This window comes from Eutrema salsugineum, unplaced genomic scaffold (assembly GCF_000478725.1).
Source record: "Eutrema salsugineum unplaced genomic scaffold, Eutsalg1_0 scaffold_8, whole genome shotgun sequence".
Classification (NCBI taxonomy): Eukaryota; Viridiplantae; Streptophyta; class Magnoliopsida; order Brassicales; family Brassicaceae; genus Eutrema; species Eutrema salsugineum.
Genome location: NW_006256414.1, coordinates 786,236 through 805,227, shown reverse-complemented (window position 1 = coordinate 805,227; position 18,992 = coordinate 786,236). Strand labels below are relative to the sequence as shown.

At 37.2% G+C, this 18,992-nt stretch overlaps 5 protein-coding genes and 1 pseudogene across 5 annotated transcripts; all 6 read right to left on the bottom strand.

Moving 5' to 3' along the window:
- LOC18009834 (zinc finger CCHC domain-containing protein 7) lies at positions 1-1,931 on the bottom strand (the record flags this gene model as incomplete). The annotated part of the gene is given in 5 exon segments (XM_024160770.1): positions 1-989; positions 1,089-1,289; positions 1,414-1,530; positions 1,639-1,797; positions 1,911-1,931. Coding segments are annotated over 5 exon segments (1,254 nt in total), but the record flags the coding sequence as incomplete, so codon positions are not given.
- An 818-nt stretch (positions 1,932-2,749) lies between these two features.
- LOC18009988 (F-box protein At1g30790) lies at positions 2,750-3,643 on the bottom strand. Its single transcript, XM_024160768.1, has one exon. It carries the CDS (start codon positions 3,641-3,643, stop codon positions 2,750-2,752), a length of 894 nt encoding a protein of 297 aa, XP_024016536.1.
- Positions 3,644-4,231: 588 nt separating this feature from the next.
- On the bottom strand, positions 4,232-5,351 carry LOC18009987 (annotated as a pseudogene).
- Positions 5,352-6,062: 711 nt separating this feature from the next.
- On the bottom strand, positions 6,063-8,032 carry LOC18009827 (uncharacterized protein At1g76660). The gene is made up of 2 exons (XM_006391655.2): positions 7,748-8,032; positions 6,063-7,378 (listed from the first exon to the last, which is right to left on the bottom strand). Exons 1-2 carry the CDS (start codon positions 7,850-7,852, stop codon positions 6,398-6,400), a joined length of 1,086 nt encoding a protein of 361 aa, XP_006391717.1. The 5' UTR covers positions 7,853-8,032; the 3' UTR covers positions 6,063-6,397.
- Positions 8,033-11,054: 3,022 nt separating this feature from the next.
- On the bottom strand, positions 11,055-13,295 carry LOC112081902 (pentatricopeptide repeat-containing protein At1g64100-like). The gene is given in 6 exon segments (XM_024148829.1): positions 11,055-11,078; positions 11,262-11,393; positions 11,934-12,931; positions 12,934-13,083; positions 13,086-13,178; positions 13,181-13,295. Coding segments are annotated over 6 exon segments (1,512 nt in total).
- A 2,599-nt stretch (positions 13,296-15,894) lies between these two features.
- On the bottom strand, positions 15,895-18,873 carry LOC18009864 (cell surface glycoprotein 1). Its single transcript, XM_006391653.2, has 2 exons — positions 18,753-18,873; positions 15,895-18,667 (listed from the first exon to the last, which is right to left on the bottom strand). Exon 2 carries the CDS (start codon positions 18,613-18,615, stop codon positions 16,225-16,227), a length of 2,391 nt encoding a protein of 796 aa, XP_006391715.1. The 5' UTR covers positions 18,616-18,667; positions 18,753-18,873; the 3' UTR covers positions 15,895-16,224.
- Positions 18,874-18,992: the final 119 nt, after the last annotated feature.

The window sequence follows — 18,992 nt, the reverse complement described above, 5'->3', positions numbered from 1 at the left end:
ACTATCTTTAAAAGTTAAACTAAAGAACAGATATAACAAAGGAAAATCTGAGCAATTTACTTGAGAGAAGGAAATGAGGAGTGAACAAAACTACTTGCATAAGAGAAGAGAACAAAACAAGAAGAAGCTGACATCAATGCCCAAATCAAATACAAGAGATCTAGTGAAGCTAACCTTTGATCCCAATAAACACCATCAAGCATAATAATCATCTCTGACAATATCAATTGATACTACCAGCGACCATAGTTCTCTGGAAACTCGCTACAGTGGTGAACCGGACCATACCTTGAAGGTGCATGTGCATATCTGTGATTCTGATGATGATGGGAAGAAGAAGGATAATGAGGTTGCCACCTTGAATGCGGATGATCTGAGAGATGCCCACTAGACTCATATGATGAATTTCTATGCTTTCTACCATATGGTGTGGTTGATTGAGAACCAGGATAATGACCACCATAACTAAATATTGGTGATCTATGGTTATGAGTATGACCCATATATGTTGTTGGTAACCTATGATGGTTATGACCCGATGGTGTAATAGGAGACCTTGGCCTCCTGATATTTCCTCTTTGGATAAAATGGTCTTCCAGATCATCTATCATCCAACCGCCTCTCAGTTTTGGTTTTTGTGGTGTAGTTTGCGGATGTTCTCCATGTTCTCCTTTATGTGTTTTTTTCTTCATCTTCCCATTGGATTCACGGGGAGGAGAATAGTGTTCCGAGGTTTCTTTATTCTTCTTCTTCTTTGTCTCCCTGTTGGATTCATGGGGAGTAGAATTGTGTTCCAAGTTTTCTTTATTTTTTTTCTTCTTCTTCGTCTTTCCGTTGGATTCATGGGGAGTAGAAATGTGTTCAAAGTTTTCTTTATTCTTTGTTTTCCTGTTGGATTCATGGGGAGTAGGAGTGTGTTCCGAGTTTTGTTTATTTCTATTGTTAGATTTATGTGATGGAGTAGATAGCTCACGATTCCTCTTGGAGACCTACATGTAGAAAAAAAAGAAACTCTAAGTCATAACATAAGAGAAAAAAAGAAAGAATTGAAAAGCTCAAAGCACCAAATGGAGAGAGAAAGATCTTACCTGAGAGGAATTCGGACATTCACGAGCAAAATGTCCTGCTCCATTTCATCGGTAGCATAAACTAGGTGAGTCTCTGCCATGTGAAGTCCTAATGCTCGACGAATTCGGGCATTCACGTGAGAAATGCCCTTCTTCCCCACACCTAAAGCATGAACTAACAGAATTTTCTTCGGTGCTTTCCTCATAGTACCTACCACAAGCCTAAAGAGAAAATCTATTTTAGTCAGATGACGAATTCTGCATCACTATTTTAACTAAAATGAGAATATATCAATTTTGTAATCGACGGTGTGGATGATCCAAAAGCAAAATCGTAGCAGCTTACCAGTCCAATGTGACCCAACTGACCACATCTATAGCAAGACACAACCCATAACGGTGAGTTACCCGGTTCAACACAGCATAGATGGCCAACTCTTTTACAGACATGGCATTGTATATCCTGGTCAAAGTAAATATGAAAATATAGCATTATCATCCGTCTGATCTACTACATAATCCAACTAACTATACTAAGCAAGAACACTGAGTTTCATGAAAACGAAGTTACCTTTAAATCATCATGTGAGTACTCATACTTGCACAAAATTATGTCATGTCTAGAGTCTCCACATCTAAAACATATAGATGTTTTAGACCCATTTTTGTACTTATCCGGACAATTTTTTACCCGGTGGCCACTTTTTTTGCAAATATAACAATCGTATCCCTATAGAACAAGAAAAAAAATCACTCAGCAATCCTATGCAATAATAACTTCACTAGTCGTCCTAAATATGCCATGCGAACCACCTAACTACACTCTAAGCTTAAATTTTGCACCTTTGAACACTGCTTTGCACAAGATCAAAGTACCTCGCTCCACGCTGAATAACACAAGATCCCAACAAGATCCCAACAATGTTCATCACAGATTAAACGGCTGTCTATGCGTTTAATCAGGCCCAGTTACAGGCTCTACAGGAGCGAATCGCAGACAAATTCGATATGAGCCCACAACTTGGATAACTAATTTAAATTTCTAGAGTTAATGAAGACTCTTATTTATAGTGCAGGTTCCCCTTCTCAATTACCCAAGCTGTCGATGTGGGACAAAGGGACCAGGTAATTTTACTTTAAAGCTTTTACTAGAATCATAATTGAAAAAAAAGTGTTATAATTCAGAATAAAATTTAGATTATACTAGAATAGTAGACTTCTTGTATCTCACATAAAATATTAAAAATTAAAGAGCAAGGTTATTTGTGATTACGTCAGTCCTACAATATTTATACCAGTTCTGCTTGGTGTCTAAAAATAATAATAAAAATTATTGACAAAAACCAAAGTTCGTCATGCTCTTATATTAGAGAAATCAACAAAAAAAAAAAACAATCTAAAGAAAGGTAACATTTTCAAAGTGTTCTGATGAGATAGAAACAGGACAAGAACCATTGTTTCCGATTCCATAATGATGCCTGAACTCTTCGTCATCTACGACCCTTCTGATACATTGGCTTGTTAAATCAAAATAGAAAATGTAGAAGCTCTCAAGGTCGCGTGGCATCAATCTTGGAGCCAAAATGATCTCGCCGGATTTGTTGACGCCTATGTAAGAATGTGAATTTATCTCAATACGATTGGACCAAGAAAGCGGAAACCGAAGTGTTTTCTTTGACCATTCATGTTTCTCGACATTCTCTAGTATCCATAACATAAACCCATAGGAAGCACCAAAAGAGAATTGTATGAATAATGGCTAACTTCCCTCTGTAGTTGATCAAGTTTGTACCAACCTCCCAGCTTTTGATGTATAAAGGTGGATTCATCAAACTAATCTTCTCAAACCTAACATCAAAGCAAACTATAACTCTATCCGTGTTTGGTCTTGTAGCACCGTAATACACAATACCGTTGATGCATATTCCTTTTGTGTAAGGAACATAAGGTCCTGTATTGTCTTTGATTTTCCGCCATAAAAGGGTTTTAATATTATCACCTCCTCCTAACGTTAAAACCTTGTGCACGACATCACCATCACCACACCGAGAAGCCATCATGAACATTGCTTTGTATTGATCATCAATCGGATCATATCCCAAGAGTTTAAAGGTTAACTTCTTGTTCACGTCATTTCCACTTTCGGGTAAAGTCACAATTTGTCTCGTGGTGGGATTGCATATCAAGAACCGACCTTGATATGAGCAACATAGAAAGCCATGTGCTAAAGTACCTGAACCTGATCGTGTGTAGTAATAATCAACCGTGGAAGGTATTGTCATGGCGAGATTGGCTACTAAAGAAGAAGAAGATTTGTTCTCTCCTTCCTCTGAAGCCGTGAAGAAGAACAAACGCATATCGGCTTTTTTAGTGGTGAATTCACAGTTATTGAAAGCGATTAGGAGGCGTGAACCGCGATTCAAGGACCTAGAGTTGAATGAGTCGCTGAATCTTTGATTTTGGATTATCGAAAACCAAGATTTGGATAAGTATTGGGAGTTCATAAGAGATGTACCTGGCAATCTACTGAGAATATCGATCTCTAGATCATCAGGGATGTGATCAAAAGGGTTCATGGCGACGATAGGGTTTGCTTTGTAATTTGTTAAAGTGTACATGTATGCTTCAAGTTCAAGTTATTTAACTCTTTATATATATACACAAAGGCAAGATGAGTACTGGAATGATTAGGAAAGTCAAATAAAACCGTTTCCATAACGAAAAATAAAACCGACACAAGTCGGTGCTACCGGATAAAGTCAAAGTAATTTGTTTTTAGTTTTTTTTATAAGTTAAATTTCAAAAGAAATAAAAAAAAACTATTTTACAATGAGTGCTTCATAATTTGAGCTATTGGGAATTTAAGTATGTTTTAATTAATAGAAAAACAAAAAAATAAGACTTTCCTCATATCTGTTCTTCATTGTCTTCTTGTCCATGAACTTGACTAGTCTCATCGCTGTGAAATAAGAGAGGAATGTACGTAGTTCTGCGTAGTATCAGAGATGAACGTAAGAATTGCTACAATCGGCTGAATATATACTTATATAGTGTTCTTTATTGCTCCAATCAGATGAACGTAATAATTTCTAATTGGTTTACCTTTTACGAAAAATTAGAAAAATCCATATTGTTCACACAAAAGAACAAGCATACTTGGAAGTTTAGAGCGCTTTGGCATTCTTCTTCATAAGCTCATCTTTAAGACTCGATACTGTCTGCTCCAATGAAAAAATTTGAGCAGCAGACTTGGTTTGCTCCTTGTTCAGTTCAAGTTTGAGATTCTTGATGTGTTCTTCGAGTTCTTGGACTCGAGAACCATCATCATCAGTTGCTTTCTTACTCTCCAAGAAAGCCTCATCAAGCCTTATCTTCAACCAGTCTAGCTTGAAGCCCGCTTCTGTTAGCTCGATCAGCTCGTTCTGAGCGTTGATCTGTTCAGTGTCTCGATTAGACCGAGGAGGATATTCATGTATATAGTCTTCACCCATTGGCTTTTAGTCTGAAATTCACTGCAATGTCAGGGTGCTCCACGAAAATCCAACTCACTGAAGCCGCCTCGGACCAGAGATAAGATGTAATGATGTTAATCAGAGATCCAATCCTAGAAGCATCCTTGTAACCATACCTGAGAATAAAGAACTTGGAAACCAAACTTGGAAACCATTGACATCTAACATCTCATTCCCAGTTACATCTCCTTCATCAACAACTTCAGCTACTTTGACTTGGACTTTTAAGATGAGTTTATTCTTCTCCAAAAACCCTTTTTCTTGAAGCTTTTTAAGAGGCAAAGCATTTGGCCAACCCCATGATGAGGTCTGAGCGCAGAACAATTGGCACGAAAATTCTGTAATAAGACGAAACCAGAAACATTAAAGTCAATGATCTGATACATACATGGAAGATCGATAAGTAAACTACCATCTTTTCTGTAGAGCTCTTTGCCAGATTGATTCAACAGAAGGATGGAAAAACTAGCTCGTCTTTTCCATCCAAATCGCAAGGATTCAGGATTCGCAACGCAGAGGTAAAGAGACAAGTGATCATCAATACGATCTCCTTTGGGATGAACCCTAACATACCTGAAAAAAAAATACAGAGTAATTTAAAAAGGTTTAATTGTACAGCTGATAAGATGAGCTTAAAAGAAGGTGAGTTAAAAATCATCTTCCTTTACCATTCGCGGCCACCGCTTAAAAAATTTGGTGATGATATTACAGAATCCTTGTCGGAGAAGTTATCTATCTCAAACGTGAAACTCGTCGGCTTATGATCCTCCATATCTCTAAGAAACTTTTCCTAGGTTTTTTTTTTATTTGGAGCAAAAGATGACTTTCACAGAAGCCGATATACTTTATTTATAAAGGATTAAATTCCTTCTACTAAGGTAACAAGAGTTACAAAGTGAGTAAGATTTAGGTTTAGGGTTTTTTTTTTACTTTGGTTTAGGGGTTGACTCTGGTTTATTATTATTAATTCTCCAATTGCATACTGGTTTAGGTGGGAATGAACCTGGATTCCCAGTGGGCTTGCGAAATGCTTAGAGTACTAAGTGATGTAAGCTAGCCCAGTCGAAAATTAAGTATCATTGTGTCAAAAATTCTGTATTATCCTCTGAAACATCTATAAAATTCTAATTGGTGTGAGAAAGAATAATGAAATTCCTCTTCATTCCTTAAGAATATACTATTTTTATGGAATTTACTTTTACACATTTCTATTCATTCCTAAAATAATATCCTATTTATGAAAAATATTTTTTACATACTATTTCTTGTCATTCCTTTATTTTTAATAAATTATAGAACACAAATATTCTTCACCAAATTTGATAAAAAACAATAAAAAAAAAACACTCTCATTATTTAACTCCTCTTTATTTTATTTTCTATTGATTCCTAATGATCACCAAATTGGAGCCTAAATATGTTCGATTTCATTCTTTGTTCTGAGCAGGTCAAATTAACCGAACTAAAAACTGAAACATCGAAAAATAATCATATTGGAAATTCTCTGGAGGAAAAGATGAAATTATTACATTTACAAATGCGATAAGATACAGATACAAAAAAAAAAAAACGATACATAAATGACAAATAATCCATATACAACAACAACTAAGAATGTCAAATATTTATTACAAAACTAAAAGAGAGACAAGAAAATAGCCCTAAGATCTTGAACAGATCATCTAAAAGTTCTATATAAGAACATCATCAAATATTTATTGTTCTCGAATCTTGAACAATATCTTGGTGTGGTGGTTTGTGTCCACATCGATTTCTAATTTCAGTTTCTATATGGACTACATCTTCTGGAGGTCAAGGTTAGCTGAGTGTACCTGATTGCATCACAGGGAAGAAGGACCAATCGTTGCTGTTCTTGGTCGAAGCTCTATGTTCCTCAATGGTCAGATGTTTCTCATCTGTGCCGAAATTGAATTCCTTGTTCGATCCAAGAGATGAATCTTGCGTTTCTTCTTGATCACACGATGCAGCTGCTTCAGGGAACGTAGTTCTTAGCTTCTGATCCACGCATCTAATGACATGATCCGCATCAAGATCGAACGAAACCGGTTTATGCGGTCTCACAATCTTCTGCTCTTCCACTTTAGGAGTTGTTGTAACACTCTCGGAGCAATGAAGTTTATCAGGGCTCAACAGTTTTGGAGGGTCAGAGATTGGGAACCGCTCGGGAAAAGGAGAAGTTGGACCAGAACCGGATACAACCGAGCTCGGAGAAATAAGCTGACCAAGTGGACTACCAGGAGGAAGTTGGTAAAACTGAAACTCATAGTTAGAGATTGGAGACCTATGACCATAGTTATTGTTGTGAAAGTTTGAGTTAAAGAGCTGAGCGAAAGGAACTTCTGGTGAAGAAGGTGTTGTGGTGGTAAAGTAGATGGATTCATCAAGAGGAGGTGTGATTGGAGCTGAAGATGGTTCAGTGGTGTAAGTAGAGAAAACCGGAGGAGAAACCAATTGAGTTTCATGAGCGTAAGGTCCAATGGCGAATATCCAAGGACGGTTGTTGTTGTTGTTAGGCAAAGGACTAAAAGAGAGGATTCCTACAGGTGATTGTGTTGCAGAAGGAGGCTCTGATTGGAAAAATGAAGCTGGAGATGAAGGAGGAGCTATAAAAGGAAGCGCCGTGATAACCGAACGATAACCGGAAGGATTTGATGTCGAATCGGCGGTAGAGATTTGTACCGGTTCAGGAGCAAGAGCAGCTTTTCCTATTCGTTTTCTCTGTCTTGAAGGTCTGAAACATATGAAGAGACTCCACCGATTCCACCATTTTCGCTTCTTCTGTTTTCAAAAAAAAAAAAAAAATTGAAAAGTATGAAATCAGATTTTGAGAAATTGAAATCACAGAAACTTAATAAGCAGAACAACTGTTAAGCAAAATCTTCAGGAAATCTCTGAATCTGTTGTGAATGATCGGACGAGAAACTCTGTTTGATTCCATAGAAAACGCCATTAACGGAGAAATCAGAATCAATAGAGAAACAAGGCTATAGTAATCGGAGATCGATGGAATTCGCCTAGAAACTGTTCGATCTAATGCTTACGAGAAAAACGATAACAGATCATGAAATCATCATACAGTTTCCGATCATTAAAATCTGGAGAAACTAGCTAATTCCGATGGAAACTGAAAAACGGAGAGAGACTCACCCGAATTGGAGAAGCTTGACGAACACGATCATCAGAGGAAGCAATAGCAGTAGCAGCTGCGTTTATAGTCTCCATAACGTTGTTTCCACTCGCGCCGCCTCTCATCTCTATCTCTCTTTCTTCTCCTCTGATTTTCTCACTGATAATTTTCCCGAGAAAACAAAACAGAGCATTCGAATTTTCTCAAATTCACACAACTTCAAAAAATCAATATCTCCTGAGAGGAAAATAAAAACAATATATAAAGAACGACACGCAACCCGAAATTTCTGGGAATATTGCTTCTCTCCCAAATATATATATATACATAGTATGTATATACATATATATGTGTGTGCTCGTGTGTGTGTCGAAGAGGTTTGAGGTCAAAACACGGCAATTCACTATTTGTTTGTAAATTGATACAATCTTAGAGGATATTTATGTCCATTAATTTGCGAAGAATTTTGACTACATTTCTTTCCTTTTTTGTTCTCAATTAAATTCGATATTATATTATTAAAGAACAAATTAAATTTATCTATTTTTTTCATTATCTAATTTTAAGATTTTTATTTTAATTTCGAATATTTTGCTATTTATTTTGTCGATTGTTTCACTATTATACATGAACACCAGCTCAAATGAGATTAGAAAATGGAGATATTTTTATGACGAGGAAGATTAAGATATTTTAATTGTTTTTTTCCTTCAAAGAGAAAGGTGTCACAGAGGCGCACGTGTGGGAGAATCGAATCTATCTCTTTTGGTTTTGGGTTTCTCGTGTGCACATTAAGTGTGGGGCTAAACTAAGTAAGAAATTAATTAAAAACCGATAGATTTTGAATTAAAAAAAAGGGGATATGACACACAACCCAATTTTAACTTGTTTTGCACGGTGGCTTGACTTAATATATTTGAGTCTTATTTACTTACTTTTCTACCTCCCACAATAATGAATCGAATTTCATTAAAAAAAAAAAAAAATCTTTCTTCAGTTTTGGTGGAAATTTATGGAAACAATAATTATAAATCACTTTTTGGCTCCTAATAATTTAATCATTTAATAATACAAACTGGTAGCTTACGTTGTAACTTTGTTAAAGAAAAGAATCAATGTGGTAAATGGCCAATTGACTGATTCTTTGTTCCAAAAAGGGGACAGAAATTAATGAAGCATTTTCACAAAAACGGAAGACAGTCACAGTTATTGTGATTTAAGTGCAAAAAATGTTTAGCTGTCACCGATTAAAATCAATAATCTAATAAATACGCAGATCTTTCCAGGATTCGCTTGGAGAAAATTTAGACAAAATAATATTTAATTCACAAAAAATTCACTAAATTTATGTAATTTTATTCATTATTTTATTTCATATTCGACTATTGGTTTTGGTTAAAATTTAAAATTATTATTAATCTTAAAAACAAACATTTTTATTTACTAGTTTGTTTTTTAAATTAATATATCAAAAAACTGTATTGGTTAAACAAGAGAAAAAAAGATTAACCAATATAATTGGAATTAAAGTGAAAATGATGAAAAAACATATCTTCTGGATTTAAAAAAGTTAATGTATAATATTTTATCATCATGTCAATACTATGTTTAAAAATAGCTTTTGATTAATTTGTTAAAATTTTAGTTGGTTTCAGTATATTAACTTATAAGTGTTTGACCAAATAATATGTTTTTGAAATATGACATACTGTATATAGATTTAAAACAAAACTGTTAAAACTTCACAATTTACATAAAGTTCTTAACTAACACATAATATTTTTAATATATTATTAAAATACTAATATATAAAATTTATATTTTAATAAATAAAACTAATTATTTATAATTTTCATCAACAAAATATCTACGCGTAGCGTGAACGCAAAATCTAGTTATAAACAAAATTGTATAAAAGAAAATTATAAACAAAGAAAAGAATACAAGTTATTTAGTTCGTAGTTATATCAGGAATTTGAAATTGAATTTTGGGAATTAGATTTAAGTCGTTATCCGGAATGAAATCAAAAGAATATCCTCGTTAAAGTTAAAAACACATTATTGTCCGTTTTTTCTTCTTTAAAATTAAAACTTGGATTTATTATGACCTGTCGGAAGTTCAATGAGTTAGGTCATCAACCCCACTTCGGACTCGTGCTTTGACACGTGTCACCAACCCACCTTGCACTCAAAGATTTCTTAGTATTTATCCCAACAAATAGAAAAGACATTTTTGTTTGATAAAAAAAAAGACATTTAAAAAAAAAAATAATCATGAAATTGAGATACTGTTACTTAAAATTTTACACTGCATAAACATTGTATTTGCTTGCAATGAGATATGAACGTGACACCGGATTTCACGTGCATCAAATTCAAAGCTGGATTAAAAAGGACAAGAGGTTTACGTGAGATTTCTTCCAAAGTAAAAAAGAGAAGCCATACTTACCAAAAAAAGGTTAGAATAATAAAAGTCAGTTTATATAATCTTCTTCAAGATTCGAACTTATCATAAAAAAACAATTAGTACTACTACCAACTTTTTAAACCCTGAATTATGAGTTTAAATTGCATTTTGGGATAATACAAATGTAATGTTGTAAATGTGGTTAAAGAGAAAGGATCACTTGCCTGTGAATCGTGATGATTGAAAAGCTTCTGTTGTTATAATTGTAGCTTGGAGAATGAATAAGCCAAGTGAACATAAGTCTCTATAACCACATTTACAACATTATATTATATTTATCGTTTTTTATTACCTAACCTAATCAAAGAACCAGAGGAGATTATGTCATTTGAATCCAACAGAGTTTCTTGGGAAGAAGATGTAGAGAAACCAAAATGTGAAACACAAAAGAGTAGTTTTAAAGACTGATTCACAACATATATACATACAAAGGACATTGTTTCGGTTACGTTCGCGTGGGTTTTGGCTTAATCCTCAGAATAAATCATCCTAATCTGCAACTATTTGCTCTAATCTATATGCTTGCAACGAGATAAATTGATATGAACGAGAAGAAAGACGTACCAGATTCAGCAGAAGCTGCGACCAAAGGAAGAAACAGTCTTCAATAAGAGACCGGATCTCGCAAGAAACATCAGACCAAAATCTCAATACGAACAAAACAAATGATTAAAAAGCATATCCAACAAGTTTTTAGTCTAGCGTTCAGACAAATAACCCATTTCAGGAGTACTACATAAATAAACGTGATGAAAATAAATTAACAAGTGTAAAGATTATGTGGAACATCAGAATTGAAATAGATCCAGGCATTGAAGCTCGGCTGCTAAAGACAGAAATGTGAATGATCTTCTATTCTTTCATTCATCCTCCAATTGATGATCCTGCAAAGCAAACACAACAGACAAATCAGAGGTTAATCTGTATCTTCAAATTGACATTGACATTCAGTAGAAAACTACCGAAGAAACTACAGCCATGCCTCCACAAGTATTTATATATTCTTCTCCAAAGACCAAAAGGAAACTAAAATAAACTGGACAACAAAACAGAGTATGAGGACATACCACACTCTTTTGCAGATCCTCCAACATTGCCAATGCCTCTCGTAGATTCTTCTCACTACATAAACCGGCTAGCATGCCGTTGAAAGTGATGGTATCAGGACACACACCACTAGAAATCATCTCCTGGAAAATGTCTAAGGCACCATTAAAATCCCCCCCTTGACAAAACCCGTGAATCAAAGTGCTGAATGTGATTGCATTAGCAACAATTCCTCTTCGATACATCTCCCAGTAAAGAACTCTTCTTGCCTTGCAGAATCCGTCTATGAGTGTTGTAAAAGTCACTGTGTTTGGAGAGCAGCCCTTGCTAGCCATTGAATCAAACATCTGTTTTGCCTTTTTTAGGCGGTTCTGCTTGCAGAATCCATTGATCATTGAAGAATAGGTGATAGTATCGGGGACTATACCTCTACAGAGCATCTTCTTGTATAATTCTTCAGCCTCAGAGAACTTCTTTTCTTTGACAAATGCGCTGATCAGTATATTGTAAGTTTGAACGCCAGGTTCCACACCAAAGGTGTTACTAGCATCAAGATCCATCTTACTCTTCTGCATTTCCTCGAATATTTCCAGTGCCTTTTCTAGTTTCCCATTATTGCAGAGACCGTCTAGCAAAATGCTAAGCGCTACGATATCAGGACGCACACCAGTGGAAATCATCTCCTGGAAAATGTCTAGGGCACCATTAAGATCACCCACTTGAAAGAACCCGTGAATTAGAGTGTTGTAAGTAACTGTATCTGCAACAATTCCTCTTTGATACATCTCATGGAGAAGATCCATTCCATCATCAACTCTTCTTGCCTTGCAGAATCCGTCTATGAGTGTAGTAAAATTCACTGCGTTTGGAGAGCAGCCCTTGCTATCCATCGAATCAAACATCTGTTTTGCCTCATCTCGACGGTTCTGCTTGCAAAATCCATCCATCATTGAGTTATAGGTGACAGTATTAGGGACTATACATCTGCGGATCATCTCCTCGTATAAATCTTCAGCCTCAGAGAACTTCCCTTCTTTGACAAATGCATTGATCAATGCACTGAAGGTCACAACATCAGGGTCGATTTTCCTTTCAATCATTTCACGCAACAATCGTTCGGCATCAATCCATTTACCACAATTGCAAAAAGCATCTATCATACAACTGTAGGTAACTATATTGGGATAAATTTCTTTCTCGCGCATTTCGTTGAAAAGATTTTCAGCATCAATGTGACGTCCATCTTTGCAAAGACGATCAATGATGGCACTATAGATGAAAACATGGGGTTTGATGCGGCTTTTCTCCATCTTCCTAAGCAGATTCAATGCTGAGACAGTGTCGCCCATCTTACACAACCCGTTCACAATTGTTCCATAAGTCACAACGTCAGGTTGATGACCATGTTCTACCATCCTATCAACCAGAGCTACTGCTTCGAGCATTCGACCACCGCGGCAAAGACCATTCACCACTGTGTTGAACGTTATGACATCGAGTGCATATCCTGTTTCAAGCATTAGATCAAATAACGCTAAGGCTTCAGAGATCCTATCTTCGAGACATAACCCGTGGAGCAGCGTGTTAAACGTAACGACATCAGGCTGGAAACCAAGTTTGGTGAGTTTTCCAAACGTAGACAAAGCAAAGGAAAGCTTGGAGTAGCTGCAGAAACATTTTATCAGAAGTTGAAGCTGTAGATGTCAAATGGAATCCGCCGCATTTCCATCTTCCGATAGAGAGAAATCACAACGTCGGGTCGATTCATCTTCAGGAGGACACCCATTACTTTGTTGAAATCAATTGCAGAAGGGAAGGGACGAGATCGAACCATTTCATCGCATCATCTAAGCTTTCGATATAATGAAACCCACTTCCCAATTTCAAACTCTCTCCTCCAAAAGTTACTTCGCCATCTCTGCAATGGACTAACAAATAGGAAGACGCTTTCTACTTGTACCTTTCTCGGCGACGCGACGTTGATGAATCCATCTCGTGCTGATCAATCTAGCGGCAGAAGATTCCGATCTCCATCTCCAAACCCTAGCCAACATTTTTATGTCGCTTGATTTCGAGCTCGAGTCGAAAAGAATCAAAGTGAGAGAGTGAGAGAGGCTCGAGCCGAAAAGAATCTGAGAACAGCAACCGGTTCCATTGAATTAGTATACCGACTGGTTTAATTAGTATACTGACCGGTCAATAGTTCACACAATTTGTGCTATTTTTCAAAACAACTTATCTTTATAGTCACACAATTACCATTAACTGTTTTTTTTTTGGAAAAAAACATTAAGTTCATGATCCATTTAAAGTTCAAGCTAGCGTTATATGTAATAAACTCATAAGCAGAAGCGAGACAATCTATAATAATTTAGAGCTATTTTTCAGTAACAATATTGTAACGAGTAGAATTGACTTTAAAAAGGATTCTTAATGTCTATCTCAAGCAGCCAAACTCTTAGAGGCAATCTCAAAGACATTTTTTTTGTTAAAAGCAATCTCAAAGATATTCTTAGACAATCCATCTGCTGACATTATCATCTCCAATTATGCTTCCAAACCAAACGCAAACACTTAATCTAAACATCTTCTCAGATTATATAACCAATAAAAATGCTAATGGGTTTTGCATTCGCCTTGGCCAGAGCTTGTCGGGTTTCTTCTGCTGCACTGCATGTGTTATAAGTTTTAACCGAGTCAAACCGAGCTAAAATCAAATAATTTGGAGTCCAAACCAAACATAGTTAAAGTCAGTTTTCATGTTTTCCTTAACGTCTTTGCATCCTTAAACAAGGGTTTTGAAAAAAATATTGATGAGCACTACAAGAGGGAAGTAAATCTACTTCTAAATCAAAATCCTCATTGATCAAAATGATTCTCCACGTCTTTCCATAAATACATTAAGAGTTAATGCATGAAACTATCCTCCTAAGCATGGTTTATTGCCAGTGTATCCTAATGACGGAAGACTTCTATGGCGGATTCTTTTAGGACATATTGATGAACTAGACTTTAAAGGACCATGATTTTTTTTGGCATGATGTTGGTTCTTTGAAAATTTGGTATACTTAATGTTAAAACGGTTAATTATTGGAATATTTTGCATCAATTAGGTCGACAACAATTTTTTTTAAAAAGTACGACAATACAAGTACTAGAAGAGAGTACAAAAATGAAGCAAGTGTTACAAGTCTAACAAACCGATTATTACAAGAGAGTAGAAAATTTAGGCTTTACATGTGATGCGATTATGTCCACTTTTACCACAAGTAGAGCATTTAGGCATCTGTCTTGGACATATGTTCGCTGTCGCGATCTCGAATGCACTCTTAATGCGTGTCTTCTTTGGTCTGCCTAGAGGATTGCGAACAAAAACAGTATGAAAAATTTTGTTAGCCATTTCTTCTGGCACTGGTAGTGCTATATCTCTTGGCATTACACTTCCTGCGTAAGCATGTTGCAAGTAATTTGTTTGATAGTAGGGATAGTATAGGGAGATTCGTGAAGTTTTTCTTGCTTCCTCAGCGGCTATGGCATGTACACAAGGGATTTTATCTAGATCAAACCAACGGCAGGTACATGTTTTTTCTTTCAAATTGACAACATGGGCAGAAGTTGTGCCAATAACCTATGACTGATCTGCATCAATAACTTGCACAGCCAAAAGTTTGGCATCTTCAACCCTGATCTGCTTATAAAACATGTGAATAAGTCTACTACAAATGCTACTTCAAATAATATGTTCACTATAAAATATAAATAAGTATACTACAAGTGGTTATTCAAATAACATGTCTACCATAAAATATAAATTTTCAAGTATCACACTTCGACGGCTGCAACCCTAATCGAAGAAGATGACACAATCGGTTTTTTTGTAATATCTACGAACAAATTTGGGCAAAAATGTCTTTTCAAATTTTTAAAAAGTCAAATGTCTACTATAAACCAGCTTCATAAGTCTACCATCACCCAAATAATTATAAGTCTATTAAACTGAAGATTATTTTTCAAAGTGCAGGTTAATTGAGTAAGAACAAAATACAAACATAAGTCTACCAGTATTGTAAATTACAAATATTAAATCTACCAAAATTTAATAAACCTACCATACTTATAATTAAATCTACCACATTATTTTCTAAAATACAACTGTTTTAAGTCTACTATATATACGAATAAGTCTACTAACTCCTGATAAAGCTACTATTAATAGCAATAAGTCTACCAAGCAAAATAAGTCTACTGTACATCAAACTAAATAAATCTGTCACCGTTACAAATAAATCTGTCGCCATTACTATTTAAATCTATCAAAAAAGTCAAACACTTACGATAAGTCAACGATATTTTCATAAGTCTATTATTAAATATAATAAATCTACCAACAATAAATATGTCTACCAACACAAAATAAGTCTACTATGCTATAAAAATATATCTACCAAAACAAGTCTACTAAGGTTCAACAAATCTACCAACTCTCAAATAAATCTACCATCAAAAAATTGCGTTGACCAAATTCAAACAAATCTACTATAAATAGTGGTAAACTTATGCATAATGTCGCGATACTTTTTGCTTACATGACATATAAAAAATAATAACATTTTCGTAATAATGTTTTTTTCAACAAAACCTTAAAGGGCAGGATCGGTATACAAGATTAATTTAGCATAAACAATCAAAGTGTGTCAAACTATTAATAAACATTGGTTTGCGGGATACTTGAGTAATCCACCAATACATTAATCCAAAAGAGAATCACCCAAAAATCATTAAAAACTACCACCATTGCTTTTACACTTAGCCCCAAATCTCTTAGACCGATCCAACCGCTACCTAGAGAACATTTGGAAAAAACTAAACTTACACTAACGAACACTACTACAACTAAAACTACAACAACAGAGCCAGAAATGAAGAAACCGAGAGGGAAAAGCCATACTTTTTCATCCTCTTCTGTTTCCTACCGGATTTTACTCAATCAACCTCGATTACTTTTCGAGGTCTTCCAAGTTTCGGTTTTGTCGGTGCTTTCTGCTTACTTTGCTTCACATTCTTTCTCTTTTTTGTTCCATTCATCAGCCAGTCATCGTCTCCATCATCCTCGTCTTCACTACTATCAGAATCTATGTATGAATTATCATCATCATCATCATCATCATCTTCCTCGTCGTCATAAAAATGTACCTTTGGAGATGGTTTTCTGGGTGCTGAATTGGGTATATAGGTGAATGGAATCTTAGTCACCTCTGGGAATGCTCTTGGTGCTGATTTGGGTAAATCATTAACTGGGGATTTAGTAATCTCAGCGAATCCGATTGGATAGAAACCCCAACAGCAATAGTAACTATCTTCTTCAGCAATTTGAGGTGGCGAAGGAACCTTCACCACCTGGAAAGCTCTCCTGCAGCTCTTAGTTTGGCATTGGAGCACGCTCTCCTCGTAATGGTTGGGATATTCGTATAGCACGAAGCAGTATGGACAAGTCGTCCAGAAACTCGGAACCTTTGGGTCAGAATCAGATCTTGCAGTTCCATTCTCTGGACTCTGTTCAGTAGCTGGAGTTTGGTCAGGGACCCAACTTGGCTGCGACACTGGCGGAGGCGGAGATGGATTAGTAGAGACCACAGGCACCTGAGAGGAAGTAGTAGTAGAGACCGGAGGTGGCTGGAATGGTTGAGTTGAACTGAAGACAGGAGGCATTGAAGAGTGAGAACTAGAAGCTTCAGGTGGCTGAGATGGAGCGGTTGATTGAAATGCCTGTTGTGGTGGCTGAGACACCGGAAATGGGTTAGAAGTTGTCGGTGGCGGCTGAGATATCGGCAATGGCTTAGAAGTTGTGGGTGGCTGAGATACTGACAATGGCTTAGATGTCGGTGGTGGCTGAGACACCGGCAATGGCTTAGAGGTTATAGGTGGCTGAGACACAGGCAATGGCTTAGAGGCTATAGATGGCTGAGATACCGGAAATGGGTTAGAGGCCGGTGGTGGCTGAGACACCGGCAATGGCTTAGAGGTTATAGGTTGATGAGATACCGGGAATGGCTTAGAGGTTATAGGTGGCTGAGATACCGGCAATGGCTTAGAGGTTATAGGTGGCTGAGATACCGGCAATGGCTTAGAAGCCGGTGGTGTCTGAGATACCAGGAATGGTTTAGATGTCGATGATGGTTGAGACACCGGGAATGGCTTAGAGTTTTTAGGTGGCTGAAACACTGGCAATGGCTTAGAAGAGGCCGGTGGTGGCTGAGATACCGGGAATGGCTTAGCAGTCGGTGTTGGCTGAGACACCGAGAATGGCTTAGAGAGGGGCTGTGGTTTAGAGACTGCATGTGACTGAGTGGAGCGACTTTGCTGAGACAAAGAAGGTTGGTCAGAAACCGAAGGTAGCAGCGAGAGTTGAGCAGCTTCCATGGACCTAGATTGCTGAAACTGCCTAGCCGGCTCGGAAGATTGCCAAGGTACATGCTCAGAGGTTTGAGTAGGCTTAGACGGCCATGTCAGATCAGTTGAAGGAGTCCTGTGAGATGATGCCTCAAACGATGATCTACCACTAGACGACCGATCTGGCTCATGAAAACGACGACTAGGCTGTACTCTTTCCGTTGCATTGTTCAGATTTATCAATCTCTCTTCCTCCACAGGAAGTTTCCAATCTCTACCACTGGTACTAGAGCCACTCTGCTGCTCTTGACCAAACTGTTGACGCCAAGAAACTTGTTGTTGCTCCTGTGATTGCATCAATTGCTGATCAAATTGCGATTTTTGTTGCGGAGGCTGAGCAAAATGTGGATGTTGCTGAGTCTGTTGATGAAGCTGAAACGGTAATTGCTGGCTCTGTTGATGATGCTGAGGAGACTCTTGCTGATGCTGAGGAGACGGAGACTGTGGCGGCGGCTGATTGAAAAGCTGAAACCCTAATTGACCGAGTTGCCCAAACTGACTCAGATGCAGCTCCCTATCGTACAATGCCTTTCTAGAAGGATCGGAGAGGACGTACCAGGCGTCGGAGATGAGCCTGAAGGCTTGGTCAGAGTAGGGAAACCGATTCCGGCTCGGGTTGAGCAATACGGCGAGCCTGCTGTACTGAGTGGCGACGAGCTCGGGGTTGTGAGTGAGACGGACGAGGCGGAGAACGGCGTACCAGTCGGGGAGATCGGCGGTGCTTCCACGGATTCGAGATTCTCCGGCGATTAGAGTATCGGCGACGGCGAGGATTAGCTCGGCGTGGTCTACGAGGGAGTGATCGGCTTCGCATGCGCGGATGGCGTAGGTCTTTGAACCGTTTAGGTCTCCGGTTAAAAGTAGCTTCTCCGCCGTAGCTAACCACCGTTCTGCGTCTCCGCCGTTACCACCACCGCCCATCATTTTTACAGTGACTTTTTCTCCGGGGTGAAAAGTGAGGGAGAGAGAGAGAGTCCTGATAGAAATAAAAAATTTGAAGAAACTCAAGCAATTCAATGTGACCAGATCTGGACGAACAAACCCGGAAGAAAAAGAAGCACCTGTGAAATCTGGATCGGAACAAGTGTTTGTATGAAGACGACGATGAAGAAAGTCTCTCTGTTATGAACACAGAAAAGAGTCAATCTTTGAGGGTTATACTCTAGACAGTGTGTTACTTCCTTTAAGTTTTTTTTTCCTTAATACTTTTTTTTTTTGCTTACTTATACTTTTTTTTTCCTTAAGGAGGAAACATTTATGACTTGAGTATGTGATTTCTTTTTCGTATTTGACAGTGTGTT

Coding starts and splice junctions, on each gene's coding strand:
- LOC18009827 (XM_006391655.2), bottom strand. CDS start 7,852: ATGAGAGGCGGCGCGAGTGGAAACAACGTTATGGAGACTATAAACGCA. Junction 7,379..7,747: donor GTCAAGCTTCTCCAATTCGG/GTGAGTCTCTCT, acceptor TTTTGAAAACAG/AAGAAGCGAAAATGGTGGAA.
- LOC18009864 (XM_006391653.2), bottom strand. CDS start 18,615: ATGATGGGCGGTGGTGGTAACGGCGGAGACGCAGAACGGTGGTTAGCT.
- LOC18009988 (XM_024160768.1), bottom strand. CDS start 3,643: ATGAACCCTTTTGATCACATCCCTGATGATCTAGAGATCGATATTCTC.